This window comes from Stegostoma tigrinum, chromosome 1 (assembly GCF_030684315.1).
Source record: "Stegostoma tigrinum isolate sSteTig4 chromosome 1, sSteTig4.hap1, whole genome shotgun sequence".
NCBI classification, from domain to species: domain Eukaryota; kingdom Metazoa; phylum Chordata; class Chondrichthyes; order Orectolobiformes; family Stegostomatidae; genus Stegostoma; species Stegostoma tigrinum.
The window spans coordinates 188,159,147-188,175,673 of NC_081354.1; the positions used below are offsets into that span (position 1 = coordinate 188,159,147).

Here is a 16,527-nt window from a genome sequence, read left to right on the forward strand (position 1 = left end):
TCCTTCAATCCCCTCGTCCAAGTCATTAATAAAAATTACAAACAGTAGAGGCCCAAGGACAGAGCCCTGTGGAACTCCACTCACCACTGACTTCCAGGCAGAATATTTTCCTTCTACAACCACTCGCTGTCTTCTGTTGGCCAGCCAATTCTGTATCCAAGCAGCTAAGTTCCCCTGTATCCCATTCCTCCTGACCTTCTGAATGAGCCTACCATGGGGAACCTTATCAAATGCCTTACTGAAGTCCATATACACCACATCCACAGCTCGACCCTCATCAACGTTTCTAGTCACATCCTCAAAAAACTCGATAAGGTTTGTAAGGCATGACCTACCCCTCACAAAGCCGTGTTGACTGTATTTGATCAAGCCATGCTCTTCCAGATGGTCATAAATCTTATCCCTCAGAATCCTTTCTAACACCTTGCAGACGACAGATGTGAGACTTACCGGTCTATAATTGCCGGGGATTTCCCTATTTCCTTTCTTGAAGAGAGAAATTACATTTGCCTCTCTCCAGTCCTCAGGTACGACTCCAGTGGAGAGCGAGGATGCAAAGATCTTCGCAAGTGGCGAAGCAATTGCATTTCTCGCTTCCCAAAGCAGCCGAGGACAAATCTGATCCGGGCCTGGCGACTTGTCAATCTTAATGTTTGACAAAATTTTCAGCACATCAGCTTCCTCTATCTCTATCCATTCCAGCATGCACACCTGCTCTTCAAAGGTTTCATTCACTAAAGTCATGTAGACAACATTTACTGCCCTGTCTCATCCATCCTCTTGGTTACCTCTTCAAAAAAACTCTAAAAGATTTGATACGTGTGACTGCCCATGCACAAATTCATGTTCACTATCCCTGATCAGACTATGACTATCCAAATGTTGGTTGATCCTGTCCCTCTGTAATCTCTGCGATAACTTTCCTACCGCTGGCCTGTAGTTCCCTGGCTTGACTTTGTTACCTTTCTTAAACAATAGAACAATATTAGCCACCCTCCCGTCTTCCAGAACTTCACCAGTGGTTAAAGATGAAGCAAAAATCTCTCCAAGGACCTCTGCAATTCCTTGAACAAAAACAGCAGTTGCTGGAAAAGCTCAGCTCTGCAATTTCTTGCAAAATCTCTGCAGTTACTCTTCAGTTTCTTCCCCAATATGAGTTGATGAACTTGATCAGGCTCAAGGGACTAATCCACCTTACTGCTCTGTAAGGCTGCAAACACATATGTGTGTGCTCCAAAATATTCCCACTTGTTTCCCTTATTTCCCTAGCATCCATGATTCTTTCCTCAGTAAACAGAGGAGAAACATTCATTAAACAGCGTCACTGGCTAGGCTGCAATTATTGCCCATCCCTAGTTGCCCTTGAGAAGGTGGTGGTGAGCTGCCTGTTTGAACCCACCTGCTGTGGGTTGACCCTCAGTGCCGTTAGGGAAGGAATTCCAGGATTGTGACCCAGTCTCAGTGAAAGAACAGTGATATTTTTCCATGTCAGGATGAGTGAGAGACTCAGAGGGCAGTGTTCCCATGCGTATGCATACACGCTAACCCCACTGCAGGCCAATGAGAAAATAACACTTACTGTGAAAACAATATCTCAAAAAGTTTAAAAAAAGTGCAAACTTTTATTCAAACTATTAATTACAGGTTTGGGCTGATAGAAGTTAGAAGAAGGTTTGTAAATTATATATAAACTCTTTAATAAAATTAACTATTGATCTTGTATATTTTCTGTCTTGAATTGTTGGCGAGAGCAGACTCTCTACAGACTGCAGGCTGTTACAGTCACACTCACTGTGATGCTGCAGGTTCGAGCAAAAGGGAGGGTCTAAGACTATTGGCTGTGCTGGTCAGTACCCACATTCTCCCCACTCGATGGGAATGGACAGGAACTAGTAGAAACATTAATCTGGACCCAAGTTTTTGCATTGAGGTGTTAAAGGCCTACACGATGGCCAGGATACGAGAGGTCAGCTACTGGAGTTTCACAACAAGGGTCTGTTCTCCTTACACACAGTGAGGGGACAGGGCTCTGTGTGTGAAACTCCGCCATACAGACACACACACAGAGTGAGGGGACAGGGCTGTGCGTGTGTGACTCCCCCCCCCCCCCCCTGTACAGACACACACACACACACACACACACAGAGTGAGGGGACAAAGCTGTGTGTGTGTGAGATTCCCCTCACTACACACAGACATGATCATGCAATGTGTATTGACTGATTCCCGAATGTGGGCATCGCTGGCTGGGCCTGCATTTGTTGCCTGTCCCCAGTTGCCCTGGAGATCGTGGTACTGAGCTCCCTTGCTGAACTGCTGCAGACCACAGGGTTGTATGTAACCTCAAGATGCTGCTAGCGGATCGCTGTGTGTGTCCTTGACCCTGCTATTTCTCACTGTGTGTTAGTCTCACTTCACTCGTGTTTACTGAAACATCCAGCAATCCAGTCTTGGCTGTTAGGGCTCAATGTTCACTGTTTAGAGGGATCAGGAGAGTTTAGTTAGTGGGAGGAGGGGAGATGCTCAGTTCACTCCTGGAGGAGATTAGCACCAACAACAGAGCAGACTCCCTAGTGAGACGGTGCTGGAACAGTGATTAGGGAATCAGATTGTTCAACTGCCCAGGGTATTTCTCAAACTCCCGCTCAGCTTCTTCACTGAAAGCATCGCCTAAGGGAGGGAAGCAGAAAGAGTGGTCATTGGTAACAGACAGAGAGAAACATTCAAAACTCTTACAAACACTACTTTCAGCCTGGAGCCCTGTGACCACTGGTGTACCACAGGGATCGGTGCTGGGTCCTCTGTTTTTTGTCATTTATATAAATAATTTGGATGTGAACAGAGGAGATACGGTTAAGTACGTTTGCAGAAAACACCAAAATTGGTGGTGTAGTGGGCAGCGAAGAAGGATACCTCAAAATGCAACGGGATTTTGGTAAGATGGGTGAGGAGTGGCAGATGGAGTTTAATTCAGATAAATGCATTTTGGAAAGGCAAATTAGGGCAGGACTGTTTATCTCAAGAAGGTTGGAATATAAAAGCAGCGATGTGCTTCTGAGTCTTTATAAAGCTCTAGTTAGGCCCCATTTAGAATACTGTGTCCAATTTTGGGCCCCACACCTCAGGAAGGACATACTAGCCCTGGAGCGTGTCCAGCAGAGATTCACACGGATGATCCCTGGAATGGTAGGTTTAACATATGATGAACGGCTGAGGATCCTGGGATTGTACTCATTAGAGTTTAGAAGGTTGAGGGGAGATCTAATAGAAACTTACAAGATAATGTTGGTTTAGAAAGGGTGGACGCTGGGAAGTTGTTTCTGTTAGGTGGGGAGACTAGGACCCATGGGCACAGCCTTAGAATTAGAGGGGGTCAATTTAGAACAGAAATGAGACGACATTTCTTCAGCCAGAGAGTGGTGGGCCTGTGGAATTCATTGCCGCAGAGTGCAGTGGAGACCAGGTCGTTAGCAAATTCTTCATCTCACAAAGAATCAAGGGCTACAGGGAGAGTGCAGGGTAGTGAAGTTGAAATGCCCATCAGCTATGATTTAAATGGCGGAGTGGACCTGATGGACTGAATGGCTTATGGTCTTATGGACTTATACACTTAAATGTAAGGTCCTGGGGGATGTTGCTGAACTAAGAGACCTTGGGGTACCAATTCAAAGTGGAGTTGCAGGTAGATAGGATATTGAAGGTGTTTGGTACACTTACCTTTATTAATCAGTGCACTGAGTATAGGAGTTGGGAGGGTCATGTTGTGGCTGTATTGAACATCGATTAGGCCACTATTTGAAGGTTATGTTCAGTTCTGGTCTCCCTACAATGGGAAGGATGTTGTGAAGCTTGAAAGATTCAGAAAAGATTCACAAATGAAGTTGTCAGAGTTGGAGGGTTTGAGCTATAGGGAGAGACCGTATAGGATGGAGTTATTTCCCTGGAGCGTCGGAGACAGAGGGGTGACCTTATAGAGGTTCATAAAATCATGAGGGACATGGATAAGGTGAATAGCCAGGGTCTTTTCCCCAAGCTGGGGAAGTCCAAAATTAGAGGGCATAGTGAAAGGGGAAAGATTTAAAAAGGACTCTTTTCAGGCAGAGGGTGGTGTGTGTATGGAATGAGCTGCCAGAGGAAGTTGTGGAGCCTGATACAATTACAACATTTAAAAAAGCATCTGGTTGGGTACATGAATAAAATATGAATACTGGCAAACGGGACGAGATTAATTTAGGATATCTGGTCGGCATGGATGATTTGAACCATAGGGTCTGTTTCCAAGCTGTACAACTCTGTAACTCTAAGTTATGGTGACCTGGAATGTTCTGTCTGAGAGGCGGATGGAAGAAAATTCATCAGTAACTTACAGAAGGAATTAGCTGAAATATTTAAAAAGGAGGGAAGTTTTCTCATAGCAGTTGGGATAGTAACAGGAGCAGTGGGAAAGAGAGTGGGGGGAGATAACCCTAGAATGTGCTGGAATTCTTCATCCAGTCTAACAGCTTTCAGAGTCACGAACAGTCAATGCTTCCTGTATTGACATCAGAACTAGGAAAACCCTGTTTCCATGGATGCTGCCAGACCTGTCCTCTGTTCACTGATTTCCAGCCTCTGCGGTATTTCTCTCCAGCTCAGGGCCTACTTTAGGGCATCACGGTGCCTCAGTGGTTAGCCCTTCTGCTCCACAGCGCTGGGGACCCAGCGATTCCAGCTCCAGGCAGCTGTCTGCGTGGAGTTTCTATGTTGGGGTCAGGAGAGGGCAATGAACAACATGCTATAATTTCCTGAACCTAAAGACACGGTATGGTTGGACCCACAATGTCCTGAAGGGAGGGAATTCCAGTATTGTGACCCAGCGACAGTGAAGGAACGGCGATATACTTCCAAGTCAGGATGGTGAGTGGTTTGATGAGGAATTTGAAGGTGGTGGTGTTCCCATGTATGGGTTTGGAAGGTGAACTGGAAGAGCTGTGTTAGTGAATGTCCCCCCCACCCCTCTCCCCCTCACTATGTGGGCTATCAGGGGTCAGAGTGATCACGCCATCCCCCAGGAACATCATGCTCACGGAAGGAGTGCAGCACCAATCGGATTGCAGCACACATGGAGCATGGAGACCAATCACAGCTAGTTTTGGAAAAACATGGTTACCGATGTGACAGTTGTGCATCCAAATTCGATGGCCGTCGTATTTACAATTACATTTCATGGCATTGTTGGTGAAGTCACTCTCCGACACTTCATAGTTCGGGTTAATCACAACCTGTGAAGGAAACAGGGCCATTAACATCCATTGACAGCATACTGTCTGACCCACTAGCTCAAGAGGGATCCACTGGCCCAAAAGGTGACCTATTCGCCCAGGGAAGGATCTACTGGCCCGGGGGTGACCCATTGGCCCTGAGAAGGACCTACTGGCCCAGAGATGGATCCACTGGCCCAGGAGGTGACCCACTGGCCCAGGGGGGTGATCCATTGGCCCCAGGTATGACCCACTGCCCAACAGCCATGTCCCCAGTCTCTCCAGGCTCTGTTTTACCTGCATGATGTAGTTTCCAGGTTTAACGTCAGTGATATCAATCCATTGGCAGTCAATGTCATGACGATAGGAATCCCAACAGCCCACAGTGATCCCCTGTTCTCCAAAGTTAGCGCACTCATACCTCTTGGCCACATCTGACAAAGACCAGAAGCTGGTTAGGTAGATGCACACACTCTCATACACACACACACACACACACACACACACACACACACACACGTGTGTGCACTCACTCTCACTGAATTCCAAGCCAGACATTTGGACCTTTTTAAAAGACTTTACCATTTGACAGTGAGCATCCGGTTATGGTTATTTTTGGGCTAGATGTCACGGTGACCCTAATCTGATCACTGTTCGGGTCTCAGGTTGTTCCTGGCACAATGAGGGTCTCTGTGATGGATGAGTGGCCCAAACTGCTTGTTGTGCCAAACAATGAGAACTGGTCTCATTGGATAGATGACAGAGGACTGGCAAACTAATAGAGAACAGAGAGTTGGGTAAATGGGGCATTTTCAGGGTGGCACAGTGGAGTGCCACAGGGATCAGTGCTAGGGCCACAATTATTTCTAACATGACTTGGATGAGGAAAGTGAATGTATTGCAGCCAGGGTTGTGGATGTCACTAAAATAGATGGGAAGGCAAATGCAGAGGGATGCAGACAGGTTCAGAGTGGGCAAAAACCTGTCAGCTTGAATATACTGTGGGAAAGTGGGAGGTTATTGCACTTTGGCAGAGAAGAATACAGGAGCTAAATATCATTCAAATGGAGAAAGACTGCAGAAAGCTGAAGCAGAGAAGGATGTGAACTAGAGAAAGGGTCCAAGTTCAGCAGGGGATAGGGAAAGCTAATGGAATGTTGGCATAGATTACAATGGGAATGGATGACACGGCACCAGTCAGACTGGAATACCATGAACAACACTGGGTCCCTTATTAAGGGAAAGATATATCGGAATTGGAGGCAGTATGGAGAAAGTGGGGAAGGATAGAGATGTCAATAACTAGTGGACAGAGGACTAAGGGGGTAAAGTTTAAAGGTGATGCGGGAGATGGTGTTTCCCCCCCACAGCGGGTGGTAAATGCCTGGAATACACTACCAGGGGAGGTGGTAAAAACAGATACCACAACAACATTTAACAGGAATTTTGACAGGTAGGTGAATAGGCAGGGAATGGAGAGTGGAGGCACAAGAGATTTTTAGTTTTTAAAGGCACGAGTGTCAGCACAGTATCAGTGGGCTGAAGGGCCTGTTCCTGTGCTGTACTGTTCCTTATTTTGAATCCCACTGTCTACCAGGTATTACTGCAACCATCGTCCAGTATAATTTCACCATTTCATGGTGACCCCTCCCCACTGTGAACTCTGCCCCTCTCGCCCCGCCCCGACATACATTCACACTCATTCAGAACATTCCCCTCCACATTCCTCTGTCCCCACACGAGCGCCACCCCAACACCAACCCCTGCCCCATCCCCCCACACACACGCAACCCCTGTCCCCACACGCTGCCCCCCCCCCCACAACCGCCCTCAGCTGAATTTCCGACAGTGTTACTGTCAGGTTCGTGGTGGGATTCTGTGTAGATGCAGTGTGGCATGTTTCCATGGACACAGTTAATGCCGGAGAACTGGAGACATCATATTGTCAGCAGGAAGTCTGTCAATGGCCATCAACCTTTCACCCGCTCCCAGCCTCTCCACAACGGCCCCCAGGGTGAACTATCACTCACTGTCGTCACAGTCGCTGTCCTCCAGGCAGAAGCTGGCCTTGTGCCCCTCTGCCACCTTGCTGCCATTCAGCGTCAGGATGTCATAGTGTGTGAAGATGTCCATGCTATGGTAGTGTCTGTGAGAGAGACAGCAGCTGAGTCACGCTGACTGTACACCCCCCCAACACGCCGACTGTACACCCCCCCAACACGCCGACTGTACACCCCCCCAACACGCCGACTGTACACCCCCCCCCAACACGCCGACTGTACACCCCCCCCAACACGCCGACTGTACACCCCCCCAACACGCCGACTGTACACCCCCCAACACGCCGACTGTACACCCCCCAACACGCCGACTGTACACCCCCCCAACACGCCGACTGTACACCCCCCAACACGCCGACTGTACACCCCCCCAACACGCCGACTGTACACCCCCCCAACACGCCGACTGTACACCCCCCAACACGCCGACTGTACACCCCCCCAACACGCCGACTGTACACCCCCCAACACGCCGACTGTACACCCCCCAACACGCCGACTGTACACCCCCCCAACACGCCGACTGTACACCCCCCCAACACGCCGACTGTACACCCCCCAACACGCCGACTGTACACCCCCCAACACGCCGACTGTACACCCCCCAACACGCCGACTGTACACCCCCCCAACACGCCGACTGTACACCCCCCAACACGCCGACTGTACACCCCCCAACACGCCGACTGTACACCCCCCCAACACGCCGACTGTACACCCCCCAACACGCCGACTGTACACCCCCCCAACACGCCGACTGTACACCCCCCCAACACGCCGACTGTACACCCCCCCAACACGCCGACTGTACACCCCCCCAACACGCCGACTGTACACCCCCCAACACGCCGACTGTACACCCCCCAACACGCCGACTGTACACCCCCGCAACACGCCGACTGTACACCCCCCAACACGCCGACTGTACACCCCCCAACACGCCGACTGTACACCCCCCCAACACGCCGACTGTACACCCCCCCAACACGCCGACTGTACACCCCCCAACACGCCGACTGTACACCCCCAACACGCCGACTGTACACCCCCCAACACGCCGACTGTACACCCCCCCAACACGCCGACTGTACACCCCCCCAACACGCCGACTGTACACCCCCCAACACGCCGACTGTACACCCCCAACACGCCGACTGTACACCCCCGCAACGCGCCGACTGTACACCCCCAACACGCCGACTGTACACCCCCCCAACACGCCGACTGTACACCCCCCAACACGCCGACCACACCCCCCCAACACGCCGACTGTACACCCCCCCAACACGCCGACTGTACACCCCCCAACACGCCGACTGTACACCCCCCCAACACGCCGACCACACCCCCGCAACGCGCCGACTGTACACCCCCCCAACACGCCGACTGTACACCCCCCCAACACGCCGACTGTACACCCCCGCAACGCGCCGACCACACCTCCGCAACGCGCCGACTGTACACCCCCACAACGCACTGACCACACACCCCCGCAACGCGCCGACTGTACACCCCCACAACGCACTGACCACACACCCCCCCCAACGCGCCGACCGCAGCCCCCCAACACACCGACCACACCTCGCCAACACACGCCGACCACACCCCCCAACACGTGTCAAACACACACCCCCCAACACGCCGGCCACATCCCCCCAACACGCCAACCACATCCCCCCAACACATGTCAAACATACACCCCCCCCAACACGCCGACCACACCCCCCAACACGTGTCAAACACACACCCCCCCCAACACGCCGACCACATCCCCCCAACACGCCGACCACACCCCCCCAACACATGTCAAACATACACCCCCCCAACACGCCGACCACACCCCCCCAACACGTGTCAAACACACACCCCCCAACACGCCGACCACATCCCCCCAACACGCCGACCACACCCCCCCAACACATGTCAAACATACACCCCCCCAACACGCCGACCACACCCCCCCCAACACGTGTCAAACACACACCCCCCAACACGCCGACCACATCCCCCCAACACGCCGACCACACCCCCCCCAACACATGTCAAACATACACCCCCACAACACGCCGACCACACCCCCCCAACACGCCGACCACACCCCCCCAACACGTGTCAAACATACACCCCCCCAACACGCCGACCACACCCCCCCCCAACACGTGTCAAACACACAACCCCCAACATGCCGACCACACCCCCCAAGATGCCGACCACACCCCCCCAACACGCGCCAAACACACACCCCCCCAACACGCCGACCACACCCCCCCAACACGCCGACCACACTCCCCAACACGTGTCAAACATACACCCCCCCAACACGCCGACCACACCCCCCCAACACGTGTCAAACACACACCCCCCAACACGCTGACCACACCCCCCAAGATGCCGACCACACCTCCCCAACACGCGCCATACACACACCCCCCCAACATGCCGACCACACACCCCCAATGCGCCGACCATACACACCCCAACGCGCCGACCACAGCCCCCCATATGCCGACCACATACCCCCAATGCGCCGACCACACACTCCCCAACGCGCCGACCACACCCCCGCAAACACCGACCACACACCCACCACCACACACCAACCAGACACCACCCCACCACACGTCAACCACACACCCCCACAACACGCCAACCACACACCCCCACAACACGCAAACTACATCATTCCACGCCGACCACACACCTCTGCAGGCCAACCACACCCCCCAACACACTCCACCACACACTCCCCAAGACTCGCCAAACACACAGCCCCCCAACACGCCAACCACACACGCCGACCACACCCCCAACACGCGCCAAACACACACGCCCCAACACACCGACCACACCCCCGCAACACGCAGCGACCACACCCCCCAACACGCCAACCACACCCCCCAAACACGCCGACCATACACCCCCCAACACGCTGAATGTACCCCCCCAATGCGCCGACCACACACTCCCAACGCGCCGACGACACACCCCCCCAACGCGCTGACCGCGCACCCCCAACACACACCAACCACACACCCCCCCAACGCGCCGACCGCACACCCCCCAATGCACCGACCACACACCCCCCCAATGCACCGACCACACACCCCCCCCAACGCGCCGACCACACACCCCCCCAACGCGCCGACCACACACCCCCCCAACGCGCCGACCACACACCCTCCCCAACACACGCCAACCACACACACCCCACCACACACCTACCACACACCCAACCACCACACCAACCAGACACCCCCCACGGCCAACCACAGACCCCCCAAAACACACAAACCACACCACCCCACACCGACCACACACCCCCCAACACGCCGACCACACACCCCCACCACACGCCGACCACACACCCCCACCACACGCCGACCACACACCCCCCAACACGCCGACCACACACCCCCAACACACGCCAACCACACACACCCCACCATACACCTACCACACACCCAACCACCACACCAACCAGACATCCCCCAACACACGTCATCCACAACCCCCCCACCACGGCCAACCACACACCCCCCAAAACACACAAACCACTCCCCCCAACACGCCGACCACACACAACCCCAACACGCACCAAACACACATCCCCAACACATGCCGACCACACAACCCCCAACACACGCCGACCACACCCCCCAACACGCTAAACACACAGACCCCCAACACACGCTGACCACACCCCCCAAGACGCGCCAAACATACACTCCCCCAACACGCCGACCACACTCCCCCAACACGCCGACCACACTCCTCCAACACGCCGACCACAACCCCCGAACACGCGCCGACCACACCCCCCCAACACGCTGACCACACCTCCCCAACACACACCAAACACACAGCCCCCCAACACACACCAAACACACAGCCCCCCAACACTCCAACCACAACCCCCCAACACGCCGACCATACACCCACCAACACGCTGACCACACACCCCTCAACACATCGACCACACCCCCCCAACACGCAAATCACACACCCCCACCACACGCCGACCATACACCCCCCAACACGCCGACAACACACCCCCCAACACGGCGACCACAACCCCCAACACACACGGACCACACCCCGCAACACGCCGACCACACCCCCCAACACACACGGACCACACCCTCCAACACGCCGACCACACACACCCCTCCAACACTCCAACCACACACCCCCAACACACGCCACCCACAACCCCAAAAACAAGCCAAACACACACCCCCCACACGCCGACCACACAACCCCCCACACGCCGAGCACACACCCCCCCAACATGCCAACCACACACCCCCCCCACACGCCGACCACAACCCCCGCCCAAACACGCCGACCACACACCCCCCAACACGCCGACCACACACCCCCCAACACGCCGACCACACACACCCCTTCACATGCCGTCCACATCCCCCCAAAATGCCGACCACACACACCCCTCCAACACTCCAACCACACACCTCCAAAACACGCAAACCACACACCACCCACAAACCCCAAAGCACGCCAAACACACACCCCCCACACACTGAGCACACACCCCCCCCCAACATGCCGACCACACACCCCACCAACACGCCGACCACACTTCCCCCACCACACACCAACCAGACACCCCCCCACCACACGTCAACCACACACCCCCCCAACACGCCAACCACACACCCCACCACGGCCAACGACACCCCCCCCAAAACACGCAAACCACATCACCCCACGCCGACCACACACCCCCGCAGGCCGACCACACACCCCCGCAGGCCAACCACACCCCCCAACACATGCCACCACACCCTCCCCAACCACACACCCCCCCAACACGCCGACCACACACCCCCACCACACGCCAACCACACACCCCCCCAACACGCCAACCACACACCCTCCCCAACACACGCCAACCACACACGCCCCACCACGGCCAACCACACACCCCCCAAAACACGCAAACCACACCACCCCACAGGCCAACCACACCCCCCAACACATGCCAACCACACCCCCCAACACACGAAAACCACACACCCCCCCAAAACCCGCCGACCACACACCCCCCAACACGCCGACCACACACCCCCCAACACGCCGATCACACAAACCCCCAACAAACGCCGACCACACACCCCCCACACGCCGACCACGCACCCCCCCAACACGCCGACCACACAAACCCCCAACAAACGTCGACCACACACCCCCCCAACACACGCCGACCACACACCCCCAACAAACGCCAACCACACACCCCCGCAACACGCCGACCACACATCCCCCCAACACGCCAACCACACACACCCCCACCACATGCCAACCACACACCCCCAAAACACGCAAACCACACCACCCTAGCCGACCACATGCACCCCCACAGGCCAACCACACCCCCCAAAACACGCCAACCACACCCTCCCAACACACGCCAACCAGTGTCCATGTACACAGATCCTTGAAAGTTGCCACCCAGGTTGACAGGGCTGTTAAGAAGGCATACAGTGTTTTAGCTTTTATTAATAGAGGGATCGAGTTCCGGAACCAAGAGGTTATGCTGCAGCTGTACAAAACTCTGGTGCGGCCGCACTTGGAGTATTGCGTACAGTTCTGGTCACTGCATTATAAGAAGGATGTGGAAGCTTTGGAAAGGGTGCAGAGGAGATTTACTGGGATGTTGCCTGGTATGGAGGGAAGGTCTTACGAGGAAAGGCTGAGGGACTTGAGGCTGTTTTCGTTAGAGAGAAGGTTGAGAGGTGACTTAATTGAAACATATAAAATAATAAGAGGGTTAGATAGGGTGGGTAGGGAGAGCCTTTTTCCTAGGATGGTGATGGCGAGCACGAGGGGGCATAGCTTTAAATTGAGGGGTGAAAGATATACGACAGATGTCAGAGGTAGTTTCTTTACTCAGAGAGTAGTAAGGGAATGGAACGCTTTGCCTGCAACGGTAGTAGATTCGCCAACTTTAGGTACATTTAAATCGTCATTGGATAAGCATATGGACGTACATGGAATAGTGTAGGTTAGATGGGCTTGAGATCGGTATGACAGGTCGGCACAACATCGAGGGCCGAAGGGCAAGTACTGTGCTGTAATGTTCTATGTCTATGTCTATGTCTAACCATACCCCCCCACCACACGCCAACCACTGCCCCCCAACACGCCAACCACACACCCACCACCCAACACTGACCACACACCCCTCCACAGCCAATCACAGCCCCCAACACACGCCAACCATACCCCCAACACACGCCAACCACACACCCCCCCACCACACCAACCACACACCCCCTACCACACGCCAACCACACAACCCCCACCACACCAACCACACACCCCCCACCACACCAACCACACACCCCCTACCACACGCCAACCACACAACCCCTACCACACCAACCACACACCCCCCACCATACACCAACCGCACACCACCCCACCACACACCAACCGCACACCACCCCACCACACACCAACCACATGCCAACCACACACCCCCTCAACACACCAACCACACCCCCCCTCCACATGCCAACCACACCCCCCAACACACGCCAACCATACCCCCTACCACATGCCAACCACACACCCCCCACCACACCAACCACACACCCCCCACCACACGCCAAGCACACACCACCCCACCACACACCAACCACATGCCAACCACACACCCCCTCAACACACCAACCACACCCCTCCTCCACATGCCAACCACACCCCCAACACACGCCAACCATACCCCCTACCACACGCCAACCACACACCCCCCACCACACCAACCACACACCCCACACCACACGCCAACCACACACCACCCCACCACACACCACCCCACCACACACCAACCACACACCACCCCACCACACACCAACCGCACACCACCCCACCACACACCAACCACATGCCAACCACACACCCCCTCAACACACCAACCACACCCCCCCTCCACATGCCAACCACACCCCCCAACACACGCCAACCATACCCCCTACTACACGCCAACCACACACCCCCCACCACACCAACCACACACCCCCCACCACACGCCAAGCACACACCACCCCACCACACACCAACCACATGCCAACCACACACCCCCTCAACACACCAACCACACCCCTCCTCCACATGCCAACCACACCCCCAACACACGCCAACCATACCCCCTACCACACGCCAACCACACACCCCCCACCACACCAACCACACACCCCACACCACACGCCAACCACACACCACCCCACCACACACCACCCCACCACACACCAACCACACACCAACCACATGCCAACCACACACCCCCACAACACACCAACCACACACTCCCCCAACACACCAACCACACACCCCAACACACGCCAACCACAGCCCCAACACACACCAACCACAACCCCAACACACGCCAACCACACCCCCCCACCACACGCCAACCACACTACCCCACCACACACACACACACACACACGCAGACACACACACACCCACCCCCTGCACCCACAGGCCAACCACACACCACCCCCCTCCACCAACAGGCCAAACAAACACACACACACACACACACACACACCCCGAAACAGCTAACCACACACACACATCCCCACCCCACCAGCTACCAACACACCATCCTCACCCCCAGCGAACCACACACACATTATTCCCCCCTCTCAACCCCACCACCTAACAGCACACACACACATCCAAACCCAGCTAACACATTCCCCCCGCCTTGGGCTAACCACCCGCACATTCACAGTCTGTCTCACTCCCAGTGACTCTCCCTGTGGGTGAGCCTCACTCTCGCAGTGATTCTTCCTGTGGGTGAGCCTCAGATTCTGTTCACTCACCCCGTTCTCAGGTGTCTCCCCTAGTCTCTCTGTACCCAAGGAGTCCCGGAGCCAGGGTTCCCACTGGGCAGTGCCCTCCCTGTTCTTACCCATGACACTCATGCCAGACCCAGGAGTGTCGGCCAGCCTTGGGTCTGAAGTCTGCTCGGCCGATGTTGTGGATTTCTGAGGAGAATCGGAGCAGCCTGCGATGCCCATACGGCCAGTTGGCATTTCTGGCCGAGCTGGAGAGGCAGTCCTCCTCAGCAGCACAGTACAACATGTGCAGGGGCCTGTCCTCAATATATGCCGTCTGCTGGACAAGGCGTGCATCAAGGATCAGGTCCGAGGAAGCTGCAAAGGCACAGAAAACAAAATCATTCAAAACCCAGAGCGGCAGGGACAGGCCCCACTGGAGCACTGGACCAGAGCAGCAGTTGTTGAGGAGAATACTGAGATACAGGCTACTAGACTAGGTGGGATTGAGTCTCACAAGGAAGAGGTTTTAGAAATCCTTCAGAGGGTGAAGATAGTTAAGTCCCCTGGGCCGGATGGGATTTATCCTCGGATCCTCTGGGAAGCCAGGGAGGAGATTGCCGAACCTTTGGCATTGATCTTTAACTCGTCATTGTCTACAGGAATAGTGCCAGACGACTGGAGGATAGCAAATGTGGTTCCCCTGTTCAAGAAGGGGAGTAGAGACAACCCTGGTAATTATAGACCCGTGAGCCTTACTTCAGTTGTTGGTAAAGTGTTGGAAAAGGTTATAAGGGATAGGATTTATAATCATCCAGAAAAGAATAAATTGATTAGGGATAGTCAGCACGGTTTTGTGGAAGGAAGGTCGAGCCTCACAAACCTTATTGAGTTCTTTGAGAAGGTGACCAAACAGGTAGATGAGAGTAAACCGGTTGATGTGGTGTATATGGATTTCAGCAAGGCGTTCGATAAGGTTCCCACAATAGACTATTGTATAAAATGCGGAGGAATGGGATTGTGGGAGATATAGCAGTTTGGATTGGAAATTGGCTTGCTGAAAGAAGACAGAGGGTGGTAGTTGATGGGAAATGTTCATCCTGGAGACCAGTTACTAGTCGTGTACCGCAAGGGTCGGTGTTGGGTCCACTGCTGTTTGTCATTTTTATAAATGACCTGGATGAGGGCGTAGAAGGATGGGTTAGTAAATTTGCAGACGACACTAAGGTCGGTGGAGTTGTGGATAGTGACGAAGGATGCTGTAGGTTGCAGAGAGACATAGATAAGCTGCAGAGCTGGGCTGAGAGGTGGCAAATGGAGTTTAATGCAGACAAGTGTGAGGTGATGCACTTTGGTAGGAGTAACCAGAAGGCAAAGTACTGGGCTAATGGTAAGATTCTTGGTGGTGTAGATGAGCAG

The 16,527-nt window shown here is 54.4% G+C and overlaps 1 protein-coding gene across 7 annotated transcripts in view; it reads right to left on the minus strand.

The window, feature by feature from the left end:
* Positions 1-1,602: 1,602 nt before the first annotated feature.
* Positions 1,603-16,527, minus strand: part of LOC125450419 (lysyl oxidase homolog 3B-like) — a 90,844-nt gene continuing 75,919 nt past the window's right edge. For 5 of the 7 annotated variants that reach the window (XM_059650714.1, XM_059650699.1, XM_059650695.1 and 2 more), the window contains 5 exons: positions 15,243-15,486; positions 7,271-7,386; positions 5,538-5,674; positions 5,150-5,261; positions 1,603-2,670 (listed from right to left, as the gene is read on the minus strand). In XM_059650714.1, coding sequence (XP_059506697.1) covers positions 2,597-2,670; positions 5,150-5,261; positions 5,538-5,674; positions 7,271-7,386; positions 15,243-15,486 — 683 coding nt within the window. In that variant the 3' untranslated portion in view covers positions 1,603-2,596. The remainder of the gene's footprint in view (positions 2,671-5,149; positions 5,262-5,537; positions 5,675-7,270; positions 7,387-15,242; positions 15,487-16,527) is intronic. The other 2 variants (XM_059650711.1, XM_059650705.1) reach the window with 2 other exon arrangements.